The sequence below is a fragment of the Alosa sapidissima genome, chromosome 3 (assembly GCF_018492685.1).
Source record: "Alosa sapidissima isolate fAloSap1 chromosome 3, fAloSap1.pri, whole genome shotgun sequence".
Lineage (NCBI taxonomy): Eukaryota > Metazoa > Chordata > Actinopteri > Clupeiformes > Clupeidae > Alosa > Alosa sapidissima.
The window spans coordinates 32,672,336-32,689,835 of NC_055959.1; the positions used below are offsets into that span (position 1 = coordinate 32,672,336).

Genomic DNA, 17,500 nt, shown 5'->3' on the forward strand with positions numbered 1-17,500 from the left:
AGAAATCTTCATATTTAAATTCCTGTAGAGGGGGGCACTGTGACTCAACTGGCTGCAGCGTCCATACCTCTTTCGGTGCCAAATGCCAATGAGGACCCGGGTTCAAGGCCGACCCAGGTCACTTCCTGACCCAACCCCATCTCTCTCCCTCTCATTTCCTGTCACTCTCTCTTCACCGTATTGTCTAATTAAAGGCATAAAAGACCAAAAAAATATACATAAAAAGAAAAATTCATGTATAGATCTTGGAAATTGATCATTTTTCAGGTGTCCGTATACTATGTATGTATACCCAGCCTGGCTTCTCTCTGTCTCTGCCCCAGGTGGGGACCTTTGAGCGGGGCATCCTCCAGGTGCGCTACCCTGTGTGGCCTCGTTTTGGGAGCTATCTGGAGCAAGTGTCCGATAACCGTCACCTCACCGTCGCCACCCTCGAGGAACGTCCCTTCGTCATCGTGGAGAGCGTGGATCCCGACACCGGAACCTGTGTACGGAACACCGTGCCCTGCCGTCGTCAGGCCAACCGGACAGAGAGGTGAGAACCACCCACCACCCAACCAATCAGAGCACAGCTAGCAGGTGTGCCTGGTTACCACACCTTCCATAGGACCAATGAGAGCTCAGCTCAATTTTGTCGAAAGGTTTGTGCTTCTACGGAGTGGAATATATATCCATGTTAACAACCAACAGACTGATATGCTTTAGTGTGACTTACCTCAGATAGCAGTGGAGATGTTGGAGTTGTGCTTTCCAGTCTGTATGAGATTGTTGCACGTGTTAGACGTACTAATAGGTAAGGACCTCATACTATCATCTAGTTCTATAGACCCCTTCAATGCAATCATCCAGAGCAGGTTGGGTGCACGCGCAGCATGGGGTCAGAAAAACGGCGCAGCTAATAGACCGGCATGTTGAGCTGTCAAGGTATACACTGTCATTGTTACCCAAAGGCCGCAAACGGTACCTTATTAAATTAGTCTTAGCTAATGGCGATTGTCAATTCACACACAAACAATTCAATGGGATGCAAAGCTTTCTGACCCCAACATGCGCACACCTTTTCTGTGATGTGGACTGTGAAGGGGTCTACAAGTACCTTAACACCCTCCAATAGCTTATCTGATGTTGCCGTATCTGCAATCCATCTTCCATCAGGAGCGGGAGCATGAGTCACCTGCACAGATGAGAAAGAGAGTGTGCATGTTAATCACCAGCTGGGAGAGATTAATTAGATTGATTGTGATCGTTGTCTTGTGCTGCCTGTGAATTGATGTTGTTGGGCTAACAATGTCGACTGGATGAATTACACCACAACGGGGCCAACGATTAACTGTTAATTATCCACACAGGCCACAGCCACTCTCCACACCTCTTCAAATGAGTTTCGATACATGGGTGGCCCATTATAGGCACATTGGAGACTCTTGGAGGTTTTGTTGAAAACAATAACATGAAATAAAATAGAAAGTGCTATGCTGAGTGGAACAACACTTATAAAGACTGTAGAGCTCGACAAACAATGTAATGATGGGGGTGGTAATTGGGCACCATCGCTAATGTATTCATTACAGTGTGTGTGTGTGTATGTGTGTGTGTGTGTGTGCGTGTGTGTGTGTGTGTGTGTGTGTGTATGTGTGTGGAGCTTAACAAACACTGTTGTAAAGATGACCATAATTGAGGGCCGCTACTTATTCATTATTGTGTGTGTGTGTGTGTGTGCGTGTGTATATGTGTGTATGAGTATGTGTGTGCAGAGGTCAAGACGCACTCTAGTGATGATCCTGGTAATTGAATGCCACTGCTGGTGTATTCATTAGTGTGTGTGTGTGTGTGTGTGTGTGTTTGTGTGAGAGAGAGAGAGAGTGCGGGGGTGTATCGATCGCCACTAAAGAAGATTCATGCTCTCGTGCTCTCGGGGCATCTTACCCGCGCGCTCTCGGCCGACACTCTCGGCCCTGGTGCTCCGCTGCCCCTGCTCTCCATGTTCTTCATTAGCCAGACGATGAAGAAGCAGAAGAGCTCCCTCTCGTGATTAATGGTGTGTTTTGACCACTGGTTTATTGTACAGCAGATGTTAGCTGTAATTAAATGCTCTATAGCTCAACGCTAGGCTACTCGCCACAGCAGAGAGCAGCCCCATGTCAGTGATCGATGCGACTGCATATGAGCACTGGGTAAGCCTGGTGGAGGGTGTGTCTCTGAGAGGACACAGACAACTAAAAGGCCATTAGCACCAACTACACAGCCTCAAACCAGGTATGTGAGCGCCCACGGGTTTAGCTCTCGTTGTGGAACGATCAACTGCCTACTGACTGTGGAGAATCTCTGATCAGGAGCCATGCCCCTTCTGACCTGAATCCGCTCCAGAGTTTGCCAGTGTCTGAGCCAGCTAATGCCATTGTTACGGTGATGAGAAAAACTCAACACTTGTATACACTTTAGGTGGCAATCACACAGACAACAACAGTTCCCAAGGCAGAGGCAACAGGTTTTCTATTGTGTCCTATCTATGGCTCAAGAGCAGATTGAGTAACACTGGCATCACAGTTGAAATGAAACTCCATCTACACCTGTTAGCTAGTTAGATGGAATTCCAAACTTGTGTGATATGACTGCAAAGCACCCACACAGCTCGGTCCCCCTCATTAGGCACAGAGTGATTACACTCAAAAGAGGGGGGGAATTTTGTAATGTGTCCTGCGGTAGTGATGCCACTGCTGACTTTATCTTTGTGCCCATTTACATTTGAAGAGTTTAGTTCCAAAACGCTATATCATATATAAAAACATTAATAAAGTCATGTTATTTAATTGTGTATTTCAGGTAACATCAATAAAATTGCTGTTCTGTTGTTTTGGTTAAGTAAAGACAAATCAAATGGCAATAACTAATTACATTTCCACATTTCCAAACAAACAAAAAAGATTTATGAAAATGTATAAAAATGGAGAATATAACGTTTTGGAACCAAACTCTTCATTTGTTTTTAAAATGTACGAGATGCACTTGACCACATACCTTTTGTACTGTGCCTTCTGATGCATCCCAGACCATGGCAGTTCTAATGACTATGATGTTGGCAGTAACAGAATCTAAACACAAGTAGTCAGCAATGTCTCTAGCTGTAACCCTTGGATACACAGCCAGGGTCGGACTGGGAACAAAATTCGGCCCTGGCAATTTTCTCCAGGACCGGCCCACTACTGGACCGACGACCCCCCCACCCCCCCACCCCCCCCAAACACACACACAAGCCCACCGATACCAAAATCCCCCCCTGATTCCCCCCCATAAATAACAAACACACAGTATCATGCTGTAGCAACACTTCATAAACTGAACCCAAACATTTAGATTTGGACCTATAGGTTATTACTGTATATAATCAGTATCGTAATTTCTGTCAACTATGACGATCTCCATGCATGTTCAGCAGCCTATATTTTTCATTTAGTCAAGCAGTGACATGTGGTTTAATCAGTGTTGGCCATTTAGCCTATTAAAACTATATAGTAAAAAACAAATCAATTTGGCCCCTGTCGTATACCATATGCAAGTTCATGTAGTGTGATCAAAATTAAGAATAATTCAAGAATTTACATTTACATTTAGTCATCTAGCTGATGCTTATCCAAATGACTGACAGAGCTTTCAATTAACCACATTATAATCAATAGGCCAAAATCATAATTGTGTATCTGTGCCAAAATTCGTAATTCAAGTCCAGTGCAGAACTGAATAAGAAAATCATACGGCTATGTATCTTGAAGTTCCAGTATGTGAGAGACTTGACGTGCCTTAATATCTCCAACCTCAAGTATGCAGCTATTAAGGAAATAGAATTGTTATTTAATTAAACAAGGTGAACTTGTCCCCACTGTGGAATGCAGAAAAGGATGCTACAAGGAAGGGAATTCAAACACACTCAACACCTTACCATCTATTGATGTCATTGTGGTTGAGATATCTGACATTTTTCTGTTAAAGATTGGCATGGAGACAATGGGACAGGGTTGCCTTTGTCAGTGTCCTTATGTGAACTTGCACAGGTCAACTTGCTCATCTTTACTTGCGTACCACTTCACACCAGTGCTTCAGACCAGGGCTGATGCTTCAGCAATAGCCGTCACTGAAAAGCTGTAAGTGTTGTTGAACACAACTGTTCTCACATTAGCTGATTGCGATAAACATAAACCATTGTTGTCTAATTACCAATTATTCATTACACCTGTGTGTAGTATCTACTTTTTTTGTGTTTTTCACATTTAGTATTTTGCAGTATTTTTAAAATACAAAAATACACACCAATAAAGTATTTTGATACAAAATACAGAGCCATTTCCTTCAACCCAATAAAATACAAATGACAAAATACTATTTTGCATTTGAAACACATATTACATGTTTCAGAAATACTACCCATCCCTGGGAACAGGCAGATTACATCTTTATAGTTGGCCATATGATGACATACTTAGGTTAATACTGTATTTCACCAGTTAGGGCACCAAAATGGCCAGTAGCTGCACTGTGTAGCCTATCTTGACATGTCTTTAAGTTTTGGGTTACAATATACAGGTAGTGGGCTCTCTATTGATTGTAATGAGTAGGCCTAAGCCTCAAGTTAGAGCATTTCTGTCACAATTGACCAGACGTTGTTTTGTCTTCTTTAAACAAAATTCTGGCTATGATTGTTCCTTGTATTGCATCATGAGCCATCACTGCACCTATTGCATTCTACTGTAGCCTTAAGCCTAGCTCAGTCATTATGTTGTACCACATCACCCTCCATTAGAAGTGCAATGAGCTGCATTGAGCATAATAAACTGCATTTAGAATTCCAAATCCATATTTCTAGATATTTTGGTAAAAGTAACTTAAAAGTAATACAATAGTAGTGTAATGCCTTACAATTCAGAGACAGTAATATTATAATGTAATGAATTACTTTGAAATGACAGTAATAAGTAATACATAATATATTACGATTTTGAAGTAACTTGCCCAACACTGATTAAACCACATGTCACTGCTTGACTAAATGAAAAATATAGGCTACTGAACATGCATGGAGATCATCATAGTTGACAGAAATTACGATTTGTGCCAACATGTTGTAGAAACACAACCACAGCCTTTAGGCCTATTTGGTGCAAATCTTCTACATTGGTTATAGTCAGCGATTCACATTAACTGTAGGCTATCACCACAAGTGTATACTAAACGTTTTTGCCCAAGTTTTTACATGCATCGACTCGCGATTGATTGTGCATCTAATGTAACACTCGGTGGAGAGACTTCCACTTTCCAAGTTCCACTTTCACTGTCGTTGTGAGCTAAAAGGCTACTATATGGGAAATACTTTGAAGTTCCTTTTGAGTCCAAACATGAATAGGTTTTCTTTAACCTGTGCTACACTTTTCCACCAAGTTGTGCGAAAATTGTAGGTACCCGGAGTTTTTTTTTATGTTGACAGACAAACCGCACTTGAGTAGCCTACATGGTGCAGTAAATGGAAGCTCTTCGTAGCGCGTGCAACTTACGTCTATAAAAACAATATATTTATGGAATAAAATTAGACACCTCTGATTGCTGTTTACGGTTAAACTGCGATGATGTGAACACCAGCCAGCGGAGGGCACTTATATAGCCTAGGCTACCATGCATGGACTCGTAGGCTATATTTCCCCACAAACCAAGCGGCTGCTTGGACAAATCCACTTGAGGGGTGGGGCAGGGGGGCGCGACCGTGACACACACTGAACCTGTCATGAAGAGGCCAAAATGATTAACCTGTCACCCCCCAATCCAAATGGATGCAACTGCATTTATAGGCTAAGCCTAGGTCTACATGACGGGCCGCAAATAGGCTAAATAACTTTGAAAAAAAAAATAATTCCCGGAGGTCACCGGCCCACCGGGCATTTGCCCGGTTGTACAGATTACCAGTCCAAGCCTGTACACAGCCATGTGTCTCTGCTGACCACAGGCTCACCCAAGATTTATTGCCAAACAAGTGTAAACAAGTGTAAACAAGTGTAAACCAAGGGAGTAATTCTGAAAATCAAAACGTGTGTGACCGTGGAGCATCCAGACCACTCAATTTCCCCATTTGAAAGCCTTAAGCGACCGCCATTTTGACCGGTGGGAGTCGTGTCTTAAGTGGGAGATTTTTGTATTGTTTGCTGTGTTTCAGCAGCAGAAGGGGTGACAGCGCTTGTGTCCACATGAATTGACACATCGTTCTAAGAGTCTTGAGGCCTTCAGACCCAGTCCCAGTGTAGGTCAGTCTCAAGTTTTCAATATTTCATGAGCTCCAGTCATTTAGATTCGGCCGTCTGTCGCTGTTTAAACATGCAAATCCTCAGACTCCATCCGCGCTGCCAGTGGGCTAGACTCCAAAACAAACACAAACTTTTACACACACACACACACACACACACACACAGAAAGACAGGGAGAGGCACCAGGTTAACATGTCACAAAGCCAACCAAACACCAGAGAGAGAAAGTGTGTGTGGGTGTGTGAGACAGAGAGAGAGAGACAGAGAGAGAGAGAGAGACAGAGAGAGAGAGAGACAGAGAGAGAGAGAGAGAGAGAGAGAGAAATGCTGGGAGACTGGATTAGTGTGCCACCTCGCAGGCCTTCAAAGCAAACAGAAACCTCTGACAGGGAGGGAAGGAAAGAAAGGAAGAATGAAACAACACAAAGTTCAGCTCAACGTGAACGCAAATGTCAAAAACAAGCCCCTTTCTAGGACAACACCATAGAGTGAGATCAGGATTGACACACTTGAGTTCAAAATAACATTGTTTTATTTATTTATTTATTTAACCAATACAACATACAGAGACCAATTGCAGGAATCAACTTGGGGTCAAGTGCTTTGCTGAGGGGCACAATGGTACAACTGGGAGTCTGCTGCCTGCTTCCTGCTAGTCTCTAAAGCCAGCCTTGCATTGTACGATTTTGGTCTGTTTTCACAGTCGGCGACTACATTTCCAAAGTCGGACAGAAATCATGGGAGTTGTACTGGAATCGCGGCGCGCTCCCGTCAACTAGATCGTTTAGTGTAAGGTGCCAATCTTAACGGTTGTAAGTCAGTCGGAGTCAGGCTTTGTCTAGTTTTGCCATTACGACAATATCAAACATCGCAAGTCTTTTTAGTCGTGGCTCATGCAAATAGTGACGTGAACAATATAAAAACCAATAGTGACCTCTCTCTATTACTAAACAGGAAGGGGCAAAGTAGGCGACAGCTGTAGCCTATATGATTATTTGTTATTTAATTTCTTATAAATTACTACTCGGCTATTCCACGTGACAGAACAACTCTATATCTGTTAGGGATGTCACACATGAAACAATGCTGCAGAAACATGAAAAAATGACTTGCAAAAATGAGTAGGCTAGGAGTTCCTGTTGATATGTAGTGTACGATGGAAATAATGTAAAGGAATCTAGTAGCAGTCTTGTACTGTAAATAGTGACCCTGCATGATCCCTAGTTGTTGCAAAATCATAGTCTGTGACTCAACAACTCTATCACTTGTCTTTAGATGTGAGAGGGTCTGACACTGTAGTCTTTCAAAAATCTTTCCAAATCTTTGCAGTCTTTCAGTGTAAGGAGGGCATAGGTCTGCTATCATCACCACCTCAAGCTTCCTGCATGGCAGTGTCTTAATCAAGTTCTTCCAGCCATAAGCTCATCCAAGCTCTCCTTAAGCCCTCCTTACACTGACAGATTTGCAAAGATTTAGAAAAGATTTTTGAAAGACTATAGTCTCAGACCCTCTCACATCTAAAGACAAGTAGCCTAGGCTTGTAGAGTTTTAAGTCACAGACTATGATTTTGCAATGACCAGAGTCGGACAGTAACGGAGTACATTTACTTGAGTACAGTACTTGAGTACAATTTTGAGGGATCTGTACTTTACTCGAGTATCATTTTTGGGGAGTACTCATGACTTTACTCAAGTGCATTTGAGAGGCAAATATTGTACTCTTCACTCCACTACATTTCTATCCATAACCGTGACCCGTTAATACTTCGAAAAAAAAAGAAAAATCTCGGAAACCCTCAATTTGTTGTTTCCCTCTCAAACGTGATTGGATTATGCAGGCGCCACTGATTGGGACAGCCTATCAGCAATCACCTTCAGCTTTCCGCCAAAGTCAATTCCATGGTCAGATTTAGATAAGAGACGAAACCATGGACGAAATAATGGATGAAGACGCAGCAGGTCCATCTCGGGAATGTGCCAATGGTAAAAAGATGAAAATGACTTGATTTTACTTTTAATTCCTTTTCCATTCTCCAAGGTATTAACATTAACATTTTTCATAACTCCATGTAGGACGTTTCTGTACATAAATGTAAGCACTGTGGCAGTTGTAATGCAATATTTAGAAAATGTAGGCTACTCTTGTACTCTTGATACACAAGTACTTTTAAAAACCAGTACTTCAGTACTTTTACTTAAGTAGACATTTGACTGTTGTACCCTTACTTGTACTTGAGTAAAATTTAGCAAAGGGTATCTGTACTTTTACTCAAGTAATGAAGCTGTGTACTCTGTCCGCCTCTGGCAATGACTAGGGATCTTGCAGGGTCACTATTTACAAGACTGCAACTAGATTTCTTTAAATTATTACCCATTGTGCAATAGATAAACAGGAACTGAAATGATAGCCTACTAAACTCAAAGTCATATTTTTGTGTTTCTGCAGCATTGTTTCATGTGTGACATCCCTAACCGATATAGAGATGTTCTGTCACGTGGAAGAGCTGACTAATGATGTATAAGAAACAAAATAACAAATTATTATATTCATGGGTTTCATCACGTCCCTTGCTACAGCTGTCACCTACTTTGCCCCTTCCTGTTTGGTGTTGGAGAAAGGTCACTATTGGTTTTAATAGTTCACATCACTATTTGCATGAGCCACGACTAGAAAGACTTACATGTTGTGTTGATAGACACTTACATCACATTACATTACATTACATTACATTTGGCTGACACATTTTTAACCAAAGCGACTAACAACATGGTAAACAGTTTAAGCTTTTTAAAGCAATTCTTTGAACAATTCTAGGACAATTTAAAAAAAGGTAGAGTACAATAAGACTAAGTGCACCAGTGACTGCCATTTTTAAACAGTGGAGTGTCAGTTCTAGTCAGGTGGTAAGTGCTAGGATCCGCAAGACTAGTTGTAAGCAGTGCTATGAGAGGAGATGTTCTCTAAAGAGCTGGGTCTTCAGTTTCTTGAAGATAGAAGGGGATGTCCCTGTTCTAGTAGGAATTGGTAGTGCATTCCACCAACGAGGAACAATGGATGAGAAAAGTTTGGATTGGGCTAAGCGTACTGATGGCAGAGCAAGTGATGTTCATCTGTCATGTGGAAGCTAATGACAGGAGTGTATGTTTGAAGCATTTTGTTTGTCTGGTGACCTGTTTATAGAAGTTATGTTTGTCCTCCATAGCCAAAACACCTGAGGATAGTGCTCCAGGAATGAGGATAGCTGATTTAGTAAATGAGAGCAAACAGCACATTCTGTGCTCTTTAAAATGTCATAACATTGCATTGCATGATGTAAGTATTCTAAACCATAGGAGTTCAATGAAGGAACTCCTTGTGAAACTGCTTGTAGTTAATTCCCCTCTCTCTGTGCATTAATGAATAATCCCTCAGCGGTATCAACTAATGTCTTCTCTGAGGCAGGTTGTTGTAAGCATCTCATAGTAAAATAAATAATGGTTTTGGCGGCATCTTCCCTGGAAGCCTCTCTTTTTCAGAAGGCAGAGGAACTTTCCTCCATCTGGTAGTGTATCCTCCGATGAGCAGAGTTACGCGGCGCAACGCTTATCACCCCTGATCAGCTCATCGTGACGGCGCGCTCGGCAACACTGGCAGCCGGTGCTGTGGGGACGTCTCAGACACACTCATTATGAGACAGAACCTCAGGGGGAAAACGTGTACACACACACACACACACCCCAGCCATGTGGGACGGCTGTGACAGCGACGCAGGGCCCTGTAATCAATAGCGCTAATGATGACGCTTATGGGGAGGCTGTCAGGAACGCTGCGCTGACTAACGCTAACACACACACACACACACCACTAAGTAGAGGAGGCTGATATATATAAATGTTTTCTTGTTCAAATAGGTACATACACAACCCCCTCAAGAGGTTCACTGTTCTGTGTCAAGGAGGTGGTGGAAAGGCGAAAGGTGTGTGCGTGCGTGTGTGTCTGCATAAAAACTCTTCTCTGATGCTGTCTGTTGGCTCCTAACCCATATCTAAAGCTGAATTGAGGACAGCGTCTCCTGACACCGGTGTTGTAGGGGTGTGAGATGGAATGTAGTCCTATTGAGAACTGCCTGATTCATCTGACAGTCACTAATGGTGACTGAAGACGCCACGTTTCCAGCCTAATGACAATTGAACGTCCGTCCGATACAATCTCACATTCTGGCGGGATTTGCCAGAAAAAGGATCTGTCTGGTTGATGTATGCTAACTCTGAGCTTGTCTATTTGTGTCTGTGTGTGTGTGTGTGTGTGTGTGTCTGTTCATCTGAAAACTCTCTGTAATATCCACAGGGATAGTTGGCTCTGATTCCGGCTCTGCTAGATCAATGCATTCCACTGTGTGTGCGTGAGTTTGGTGAGTGTGCCCGGTGTGTGTGTGTGTGTGTGCGCGTGTGTGTATGTGTGTGTGTGTAAGTCTTTGTTGCTTGTTTTGTCTTGGCGGTCCTCTGCATTAGTCTTCCAGACAGGTCTCTGGGCCCAGTGGAAAACAGAGACGCCTGGGCTGGGACTCTCTTCTGTTAATACATCACTACGGCAACAACACACCACACCCCTCAGGGCAGAGGCTTTTGGAGCATTGTCTGGCCTGGTTCTAGCACAGTTTTGGCCCTGGTGTGGCACGGGTTTGGCCCTGGTGTGGCACGGGTTTGGCCCTGATGTGGCACGGGTTTGGCCCTGGTGTGGCACGGGTTTGGCCCTGGTGTGGCACGGGTTTGGCCTTGAGGGCTGTACTACGATGTGAGGAACTGGCTAACCCGGGTAACTTCGGCCGTGATGTGGCACAGGTCCGGTCCTGATCTGGTACTGGACTAGTGGATCAGCACCAGGACCAGCTGCTGCCTGGGCAGACCCATAGCTCTGAACCGCCTCACAGTCAAGGCTCTGACTCACACACACACACACACATTAGAGTGCGGTTCGGGCCGCAAATTTCTATCCGAACCCGGCCCGCGTCCGACAGAGCTGCGTCCGAACGCGACCCGAACCCGACAGGCATTTTCATTTTTATGTCCGAACCCGACCTGAGCCCGACGCAGATGATGGATGCCTCAGTTATTGCCATGCTAGTGATTAAACGTTCACGTTTGTGGATAGCCTGTCTTTAGCCCATTAAACGGAGCAAACAACAAAAGGAGTTCAAATGTCTACAGAATCAGATGAGCCTGGACACACGCAGGTCACACGAAAAGTCTTGAAATGAACTGCAACAGTCTTTGAAACAGTCACTGATCCATATGCAACATCAATGTTAATTAGGACAACTGAAGGAAATCCTCCTCCAATTGAACGAGACGACCTTATAACGGTAGCCTATGGCTTTACCATAGCCTACCCTTGTGGCAGCAAATTTAATTTGCACATCGTGTATAGAGTAGTCGACGATTCCAGGTGAATTCCCTGCTACTTGAATCATTGCTTGCTTGCTACTTTTTTTTTTGACGTCACCCTGCACGGGCCGCCTGAAATGCACATGCGTTGTCACGGCTACATCGTGTAACAACAAATCTGGTATACAGCTGTTATTTTTTACATTTTATTTTATTCTCAAAAACCAAACATTTGCATCATGTGAAGCAGACCAACATAATAACCTATTTTAAATGTAACGCTTGCAATGCATATTGCCCCCATGCGTCCGAACCTGAACTGAACCCGACTATAATTTCTAAATATTTGACCGAATCTGACCCGACACGTCGGGTCCCGTTGGTCCCATCGGGCTCGGGTCGGGTAGCCACACTCTAACACACATACACACACAATCACGCACACACACACACACACACACACACACTGTTACGACTCCCAAAAAAAGGCAGCAAACAAAGTGAGGTAGGTGATGCGTTAAGATACAAACCAATAGATAAGATACAAACCAATAGATGCGTTAAGATACAAACAAGATCCAAGTGTGTTGATTGTCCAAATCTCAAAATTGGAAATGAGTCTCCTGAAAGAAACGACGCAGCCGTTAGGACTCTTGGAGACACCTGTGCAGAGAGTCTCATCAGCCATTAGCACCGCCTCCAAACACACCTGAGCCCAAACAAGAGGAGAACGTGACAGGAGAACAGAAAACATGTCCAGTGGGCCATCACACACACACACACACACATAGTCTCTCTAAGACCAGAGAAATTGGAGAAATTGGTCTTTGTCTCTCTCTCTCTCTCTCTGTCACACACACACCTTAGTGCCCGAGGCTGCAGCATGTCTGGCCAGGGTAAAGTGTGGATCCATTAAACAGCCTGATGGTGCCTTCATCTGTTGTCCAGGGAACACGCACACGCACACAGACACACACTTATCCCTGACACAGTCATCCGTTGTCCCGTGAAATACTCTCTTACCTCTTAACACACTCAATGACACATAAACAGATATAAGTACACACACACATCAGAACACACACACACTCAGACATACACACACACACACACACACACACACACACACACACACACACACACACACACACACACACAGATTAATCAACCAGGCTCCAGTTCACTGCTCACTTAACCACAAGCCCATGGCCATGTGCAAGTGGCTTGGGGGAGCAGAGGATAGTGTGTGTGTGTGTGTGTGTTTGCTCGCTCAAGAGGAGCAGACTCATCCCTTCTCTTCATCACTTCATCTGTTCCTCTTTGCCGTGGACACACACACACACCTCATTACACAGAAGGTCTGGGCAGGGAGGGGCTGCCATCGAGAGGGTTGTGGGGGTGTGTGTGACTGTGTGTGTGTGCTTGTGTTTGTGATTTAGCCTGTGGTGAGGGGGTAAGTATTGCATATAATCATACTTCCTGAGCTCTAGTGTGTGTGTGTGTGTGTGTGTGTGTGTGTATCAGTACTGCCCTTCATTGCCAAATTGAGTATGGTCTGACATTCATGAAGAGCAGAATAGGTCTATATATGGATAGAAGGATAGGTCTCTGTATGTGTGTGTGTGTGTGTGTGTAGATAGATAGATAGATAGATAGATAGATACTTTATTGATCCCCAGGGGAAATTCAAGAAATGTGTGTGTGTGTGTGTGTATGTGCGTGTGTGTGTGTTCTTACTGGCATACTGACACTGCTGACTGATGTGTATTGGATGCTGTGTGTGGGAGGGCATTGTGGTGGTGGTTATGTGATCTTCAGGTCTCAGAGCTCAGGGGGTCAGAGAAGGCTTTTAAGAGCTTGGTCTGTGTGTGTGTGTGTGTGTGGTGGTTTCTCAGAGGGTTAGAGAAGGACTTTAAGAGCTTGTTAAAGGTCTCATGGGAGGGTGTATTCACACACACACACACAGACACACAAACATACTCCATCAAGTCTTTAATCATACCCTGAAGTCTTCACACATACACACACACACACACACACAGAGAGAGAGAGAGAGAGAGAGAGAGAGAGAGAGAGAGAGAGAGAGAGAGAGAGAGACACTCACACACACACTTTAAATTCACACTCTCAGGTTTTACAAGTTCAGGATGAAGGGTACTTTTAGGCCAATTAAGTACACCTGTCTCACTCCTGTCCTAAAATGTTTAGATGCTTTTTAGCTGAAGTGATTAAGAGAGTGGCTGATTCACACAGACACACACACACACACACACACACACACACACACACTTGGTCCACGGTATCTGTGCCGAGTCTGACCTACATTGTACAGGGATCAGAGGATGAGAGGGTTGAGCAAAATGGCAAATAAAGGCACACATTCACTAACAATCTCAAACAGCTTTTTCACTACAAACATTTGAAGACACACACACATACTTGTCGTAGTTTTCAGCAAACAAACACTGGACACTGGACTTTCACTGGTTACACTTGTACACTTAAGGAGAAATCAGGCGTTGTTCGTGAGTCCCCATGTTCATGGCCTCAGCTGTTGACTGTAGCAACTTGAGCTGGTAAAACCCTTTTTCCCTTTTTTTTCCGTAGGCCTACCGACAGTAGTTGGTGCTCTGTGGAAAAATTGCCAGATTTTTTCTGTAAACAATTTGGATTTTTTACTCCCCAACATTTTTTTTCAATTTAATTTAATGCTATGTTTACACGTGGCCGGCTATTTTCATAAACGAACATTTCACCCTCTCGGTTTTCAAAAATAACATCGTGCACACCTGTCAGTTTTCAGAAAAGTTTTCCTTTACACTAACCCGGGTATATGCCTTCAAGAGCATACCTGTACAAGGCAGTGTACCGAGAAGCTCAAGCCCATGTTAGCCAATCAGAATCCCAAAAATATCAACAACAGCAACGAATCAATTCCTCTTTCTCTTTTGAACTGACTAAAAATCTCCGCCTTATCACATAAATCTCCATTTGTACCTGTTTAGATGCAAAACCTAACCTCCGTTTGCGTCTAAATGACGGGGTCAAACGCAGAAAAACATCACCGGTTGCATTGTTTTTGTTGTCGTCTAAAACTTGCCTAGAAACTTGATTGAAAAACATGTTTGCCTCTGTTTGCTCTGTTTTGCCCCTATGATGGGTCCTGATCCCACTCTAACACCCACCACCTCTCCTTCCTCTTCCTCCTCTGCCTCCTCCAGCATCGCAGGTCACACGGAGCCCTACACTAAGCTGTGCTGTAAGGGCTTCTGCATCGACATCCTGAAGAAGCTCTCCCGCACCATCAAGTTCTCCTACGACCTCTACCTGGTCACCAACGGAAAACACGGGAAATTGGTGCGAGGGGTCTGGAATGGCATGATTGGAGAGGTGAGCTCTCTCTCTCTCTCTCTCTCTCTCTCTCTCCTTTGGTTTTTCTCTCTCACACATACACACACACATACCTTAATCACACACACACACACACACACGCACACACAAGCACAGTCATGCATATATACAGACATACGCGCAAGGAGAGAGCACACTCAAGGATACAAGACACCCACACATATTCACAATAATGCCGACGCAAACGGTAGTAACTGCATCGAATAACAACGTGGATTTCGGTGCCTCATTTCGATGCTTAAATAGCGTTTTTTTATTTTATTTTTTCATAAGAGGCATCACTGCATGTCATGCACCATCTCTAACGTCTTGCTCTGATAGCAACACATCCAGATACAGTTAGCTAACATAAACACTGGATGCACCACATAGGCGAGTGGACAGCTTGCGTGAGCCCAAGTAGCTTACTTAAGCGATATCACAAGCTCCTGTCAAAATCTAGCAGTGGGCCTAACTACACACAAGCAAAAGGCTATGAAACAACATCAACAGTAGCCTATAGTTACACAATATCTTTGCTACTGCGCTAACTGGCATTTATTTGAAATGTTATCAGCAAAGTTGTAAGGTGAAAACTTTATTTCACGGTGTGTTCTAAACAACATAATGGCATGATATTAATCTTTCATGTGCATCAGGCCCATATAGCATCACAATGAATATGAAGATCATGTTAAAAGTTAGCTGACAAAAACATAAATATGTAGGTTACATACCTGATGTCACTGAGCTGTTAAAGAGGCTATGAAACCATCAGCAAATTGAATATAACAGTTCAATTTCATGTTCAAATTTGTCTTATCAATAAAAAAAAAGCAATTCATGCTTTAGACCATTTTAATTTAAAACATTTTAAAAACAAAGTACCGGTTCAGGCACCGTTTCGGCACCGGCACCGTTTTAAAAGTATCGATTTAGCACCGGTATCAGATAAAACCCAAACGATACCCAACCCTAGACCTACCCCTTTTATTTTTAGGATCAGTCAGCCCTTCCCTCATCGGGCTCAGTTTAGCTTCCAAAGCAGCTGCTGTCTCTTCATATTGACTTGAATGAATGGAAGCAACATTCATAAATGGCAAATGCTTGATAATTACTCCGAGCAGTTGCCAAGTTCTAGCTCCAAGTGCAGGCCACATAAAAGTGAGATGCTTGATAATCATTTCTAGCTGTGACTACCCGCCTTTCCCCCCGAGCACTTAGAGTGACTCGGCAGTTCAGGACCTCTTCACTTAGAGTGACTCGGCAGTTCAGTGACTCGGCAGTTCAGGACTTATTCACTTAGAGTGACTCGGCAGTTTAGGGCATCTTCACCCAGAGTGCTTAGAGTTATTTCAGCACTCTAGGCCATCTTCACCCACTTCTTCATCCTGCCTGCCCGCCTGCTGAGTGGAAGGGCTCTCATCTGATTGGTTAGGAGTGTCTCACAGCTGGCCCCAAAGGCAGCAGTCACTTTGTGTATGTGTGTAAAAGAGTGTGTGTGAATGTGAGTGTCTGTGTGTGAGAGAGAGAGAGAAAGAGGGAGAGAGAGAGAGAGAGAGATCCAAAGGCGCAGCTGACAAAAACAGCTCCAGGCTCAGAGAGGGCTCTTCAGAATTCAGATGCCCGCAGAAAGGAACACACATATCGTGAGCCAGACACCCACATGTGCACGCACACACACACATACACATACAAGCACGCACGCGCACACACACACACACATACACGCATGCACGCACACACATGCACACACACACATACACACACACACATACACGCATGCACACACGCACACACACACGCACACACACTAAAGCACTCATTTTCACTTATGGAAACGCCACTGGGGCATTGCATGTATCAAAAGGACACAGAACATTTAGAGCATGTTTATGTTTGCCTGGGAATTAACCTTTTTAGAGCATTTTCATGTATGTCTGAGAGTGAACTTCTTGCCTTCTTGCCATCTTGTAACACCTCTAGCAGTAGCCATGGAAACAACCTCTCGGCTCATGCAAGGAGCTCAGTGGTGTGGTTTTGCCATGATAGGCAACTTGAGGATCCACTTAGAACATACTGTCTCTAAACTTTTCTGACTCGTTTTGAATCGCCTTTGACTGCTCAGGGTGGCTGCCAACAGGCATACTGTAGGCTACTCAAACATGTCCTAAAACAACCCTTAACGTTCGTTTTCAAAACTGTGCAACTCACCGAGTGGTTTGTGGAGTTCAAAAAAAAAAAAAAAGGGACTCAAAGTGCTAAATACCGGAATTTTCCTTTAATTGAAATGATCACTTCTTGTCTCAGGTGTTTTATAAGCGGGCAGACATGGCCATCGGTTCCCTCACCATAAACGAGGAGCGCTCCGAGATCATCGACTTCTCCGTGCCCTTCGTGGAGACGGGCATCAGTGTGATGGTTGCCCGTAGCAACGGAACAGTGTCCCCGTCTGCTTTCCT

At 43.9% G+C, this 17,500-nt stretch overlaps 1 protein-coding gene across 1 annotated transcript in view; it reads left to right on the forward strand.

Annotated features, from left to right (window-relative positions):
- The window catches only part of grin2cb (glutamate receptor, ionotropic, N-methyl D-aspartate 2Cb), a 59,794-nt gene that overhangs the window by 27,836 nt on the left and 14,458 nt on the right, over positions 1-17,500 (forward strand). Inside the window, exons 5-7 of the mRNA XM_042087652.1 lie at positions 324-535; positions 14,870-15,038; positions 17,349-17,500. The exon at positions 17,349-17,500 is cut by the window's right edge and continues 2 nt beyond it. Coding sequence (XP_041943586.1) covers positions 324-535; positions 14,870-15,038; positions 17,349-17,500 — 533 coding nt within the window. The remainder of the gene's footprint in view (positions 1-323; positions 536-14,869; positions 15,039-17,348) is intronic.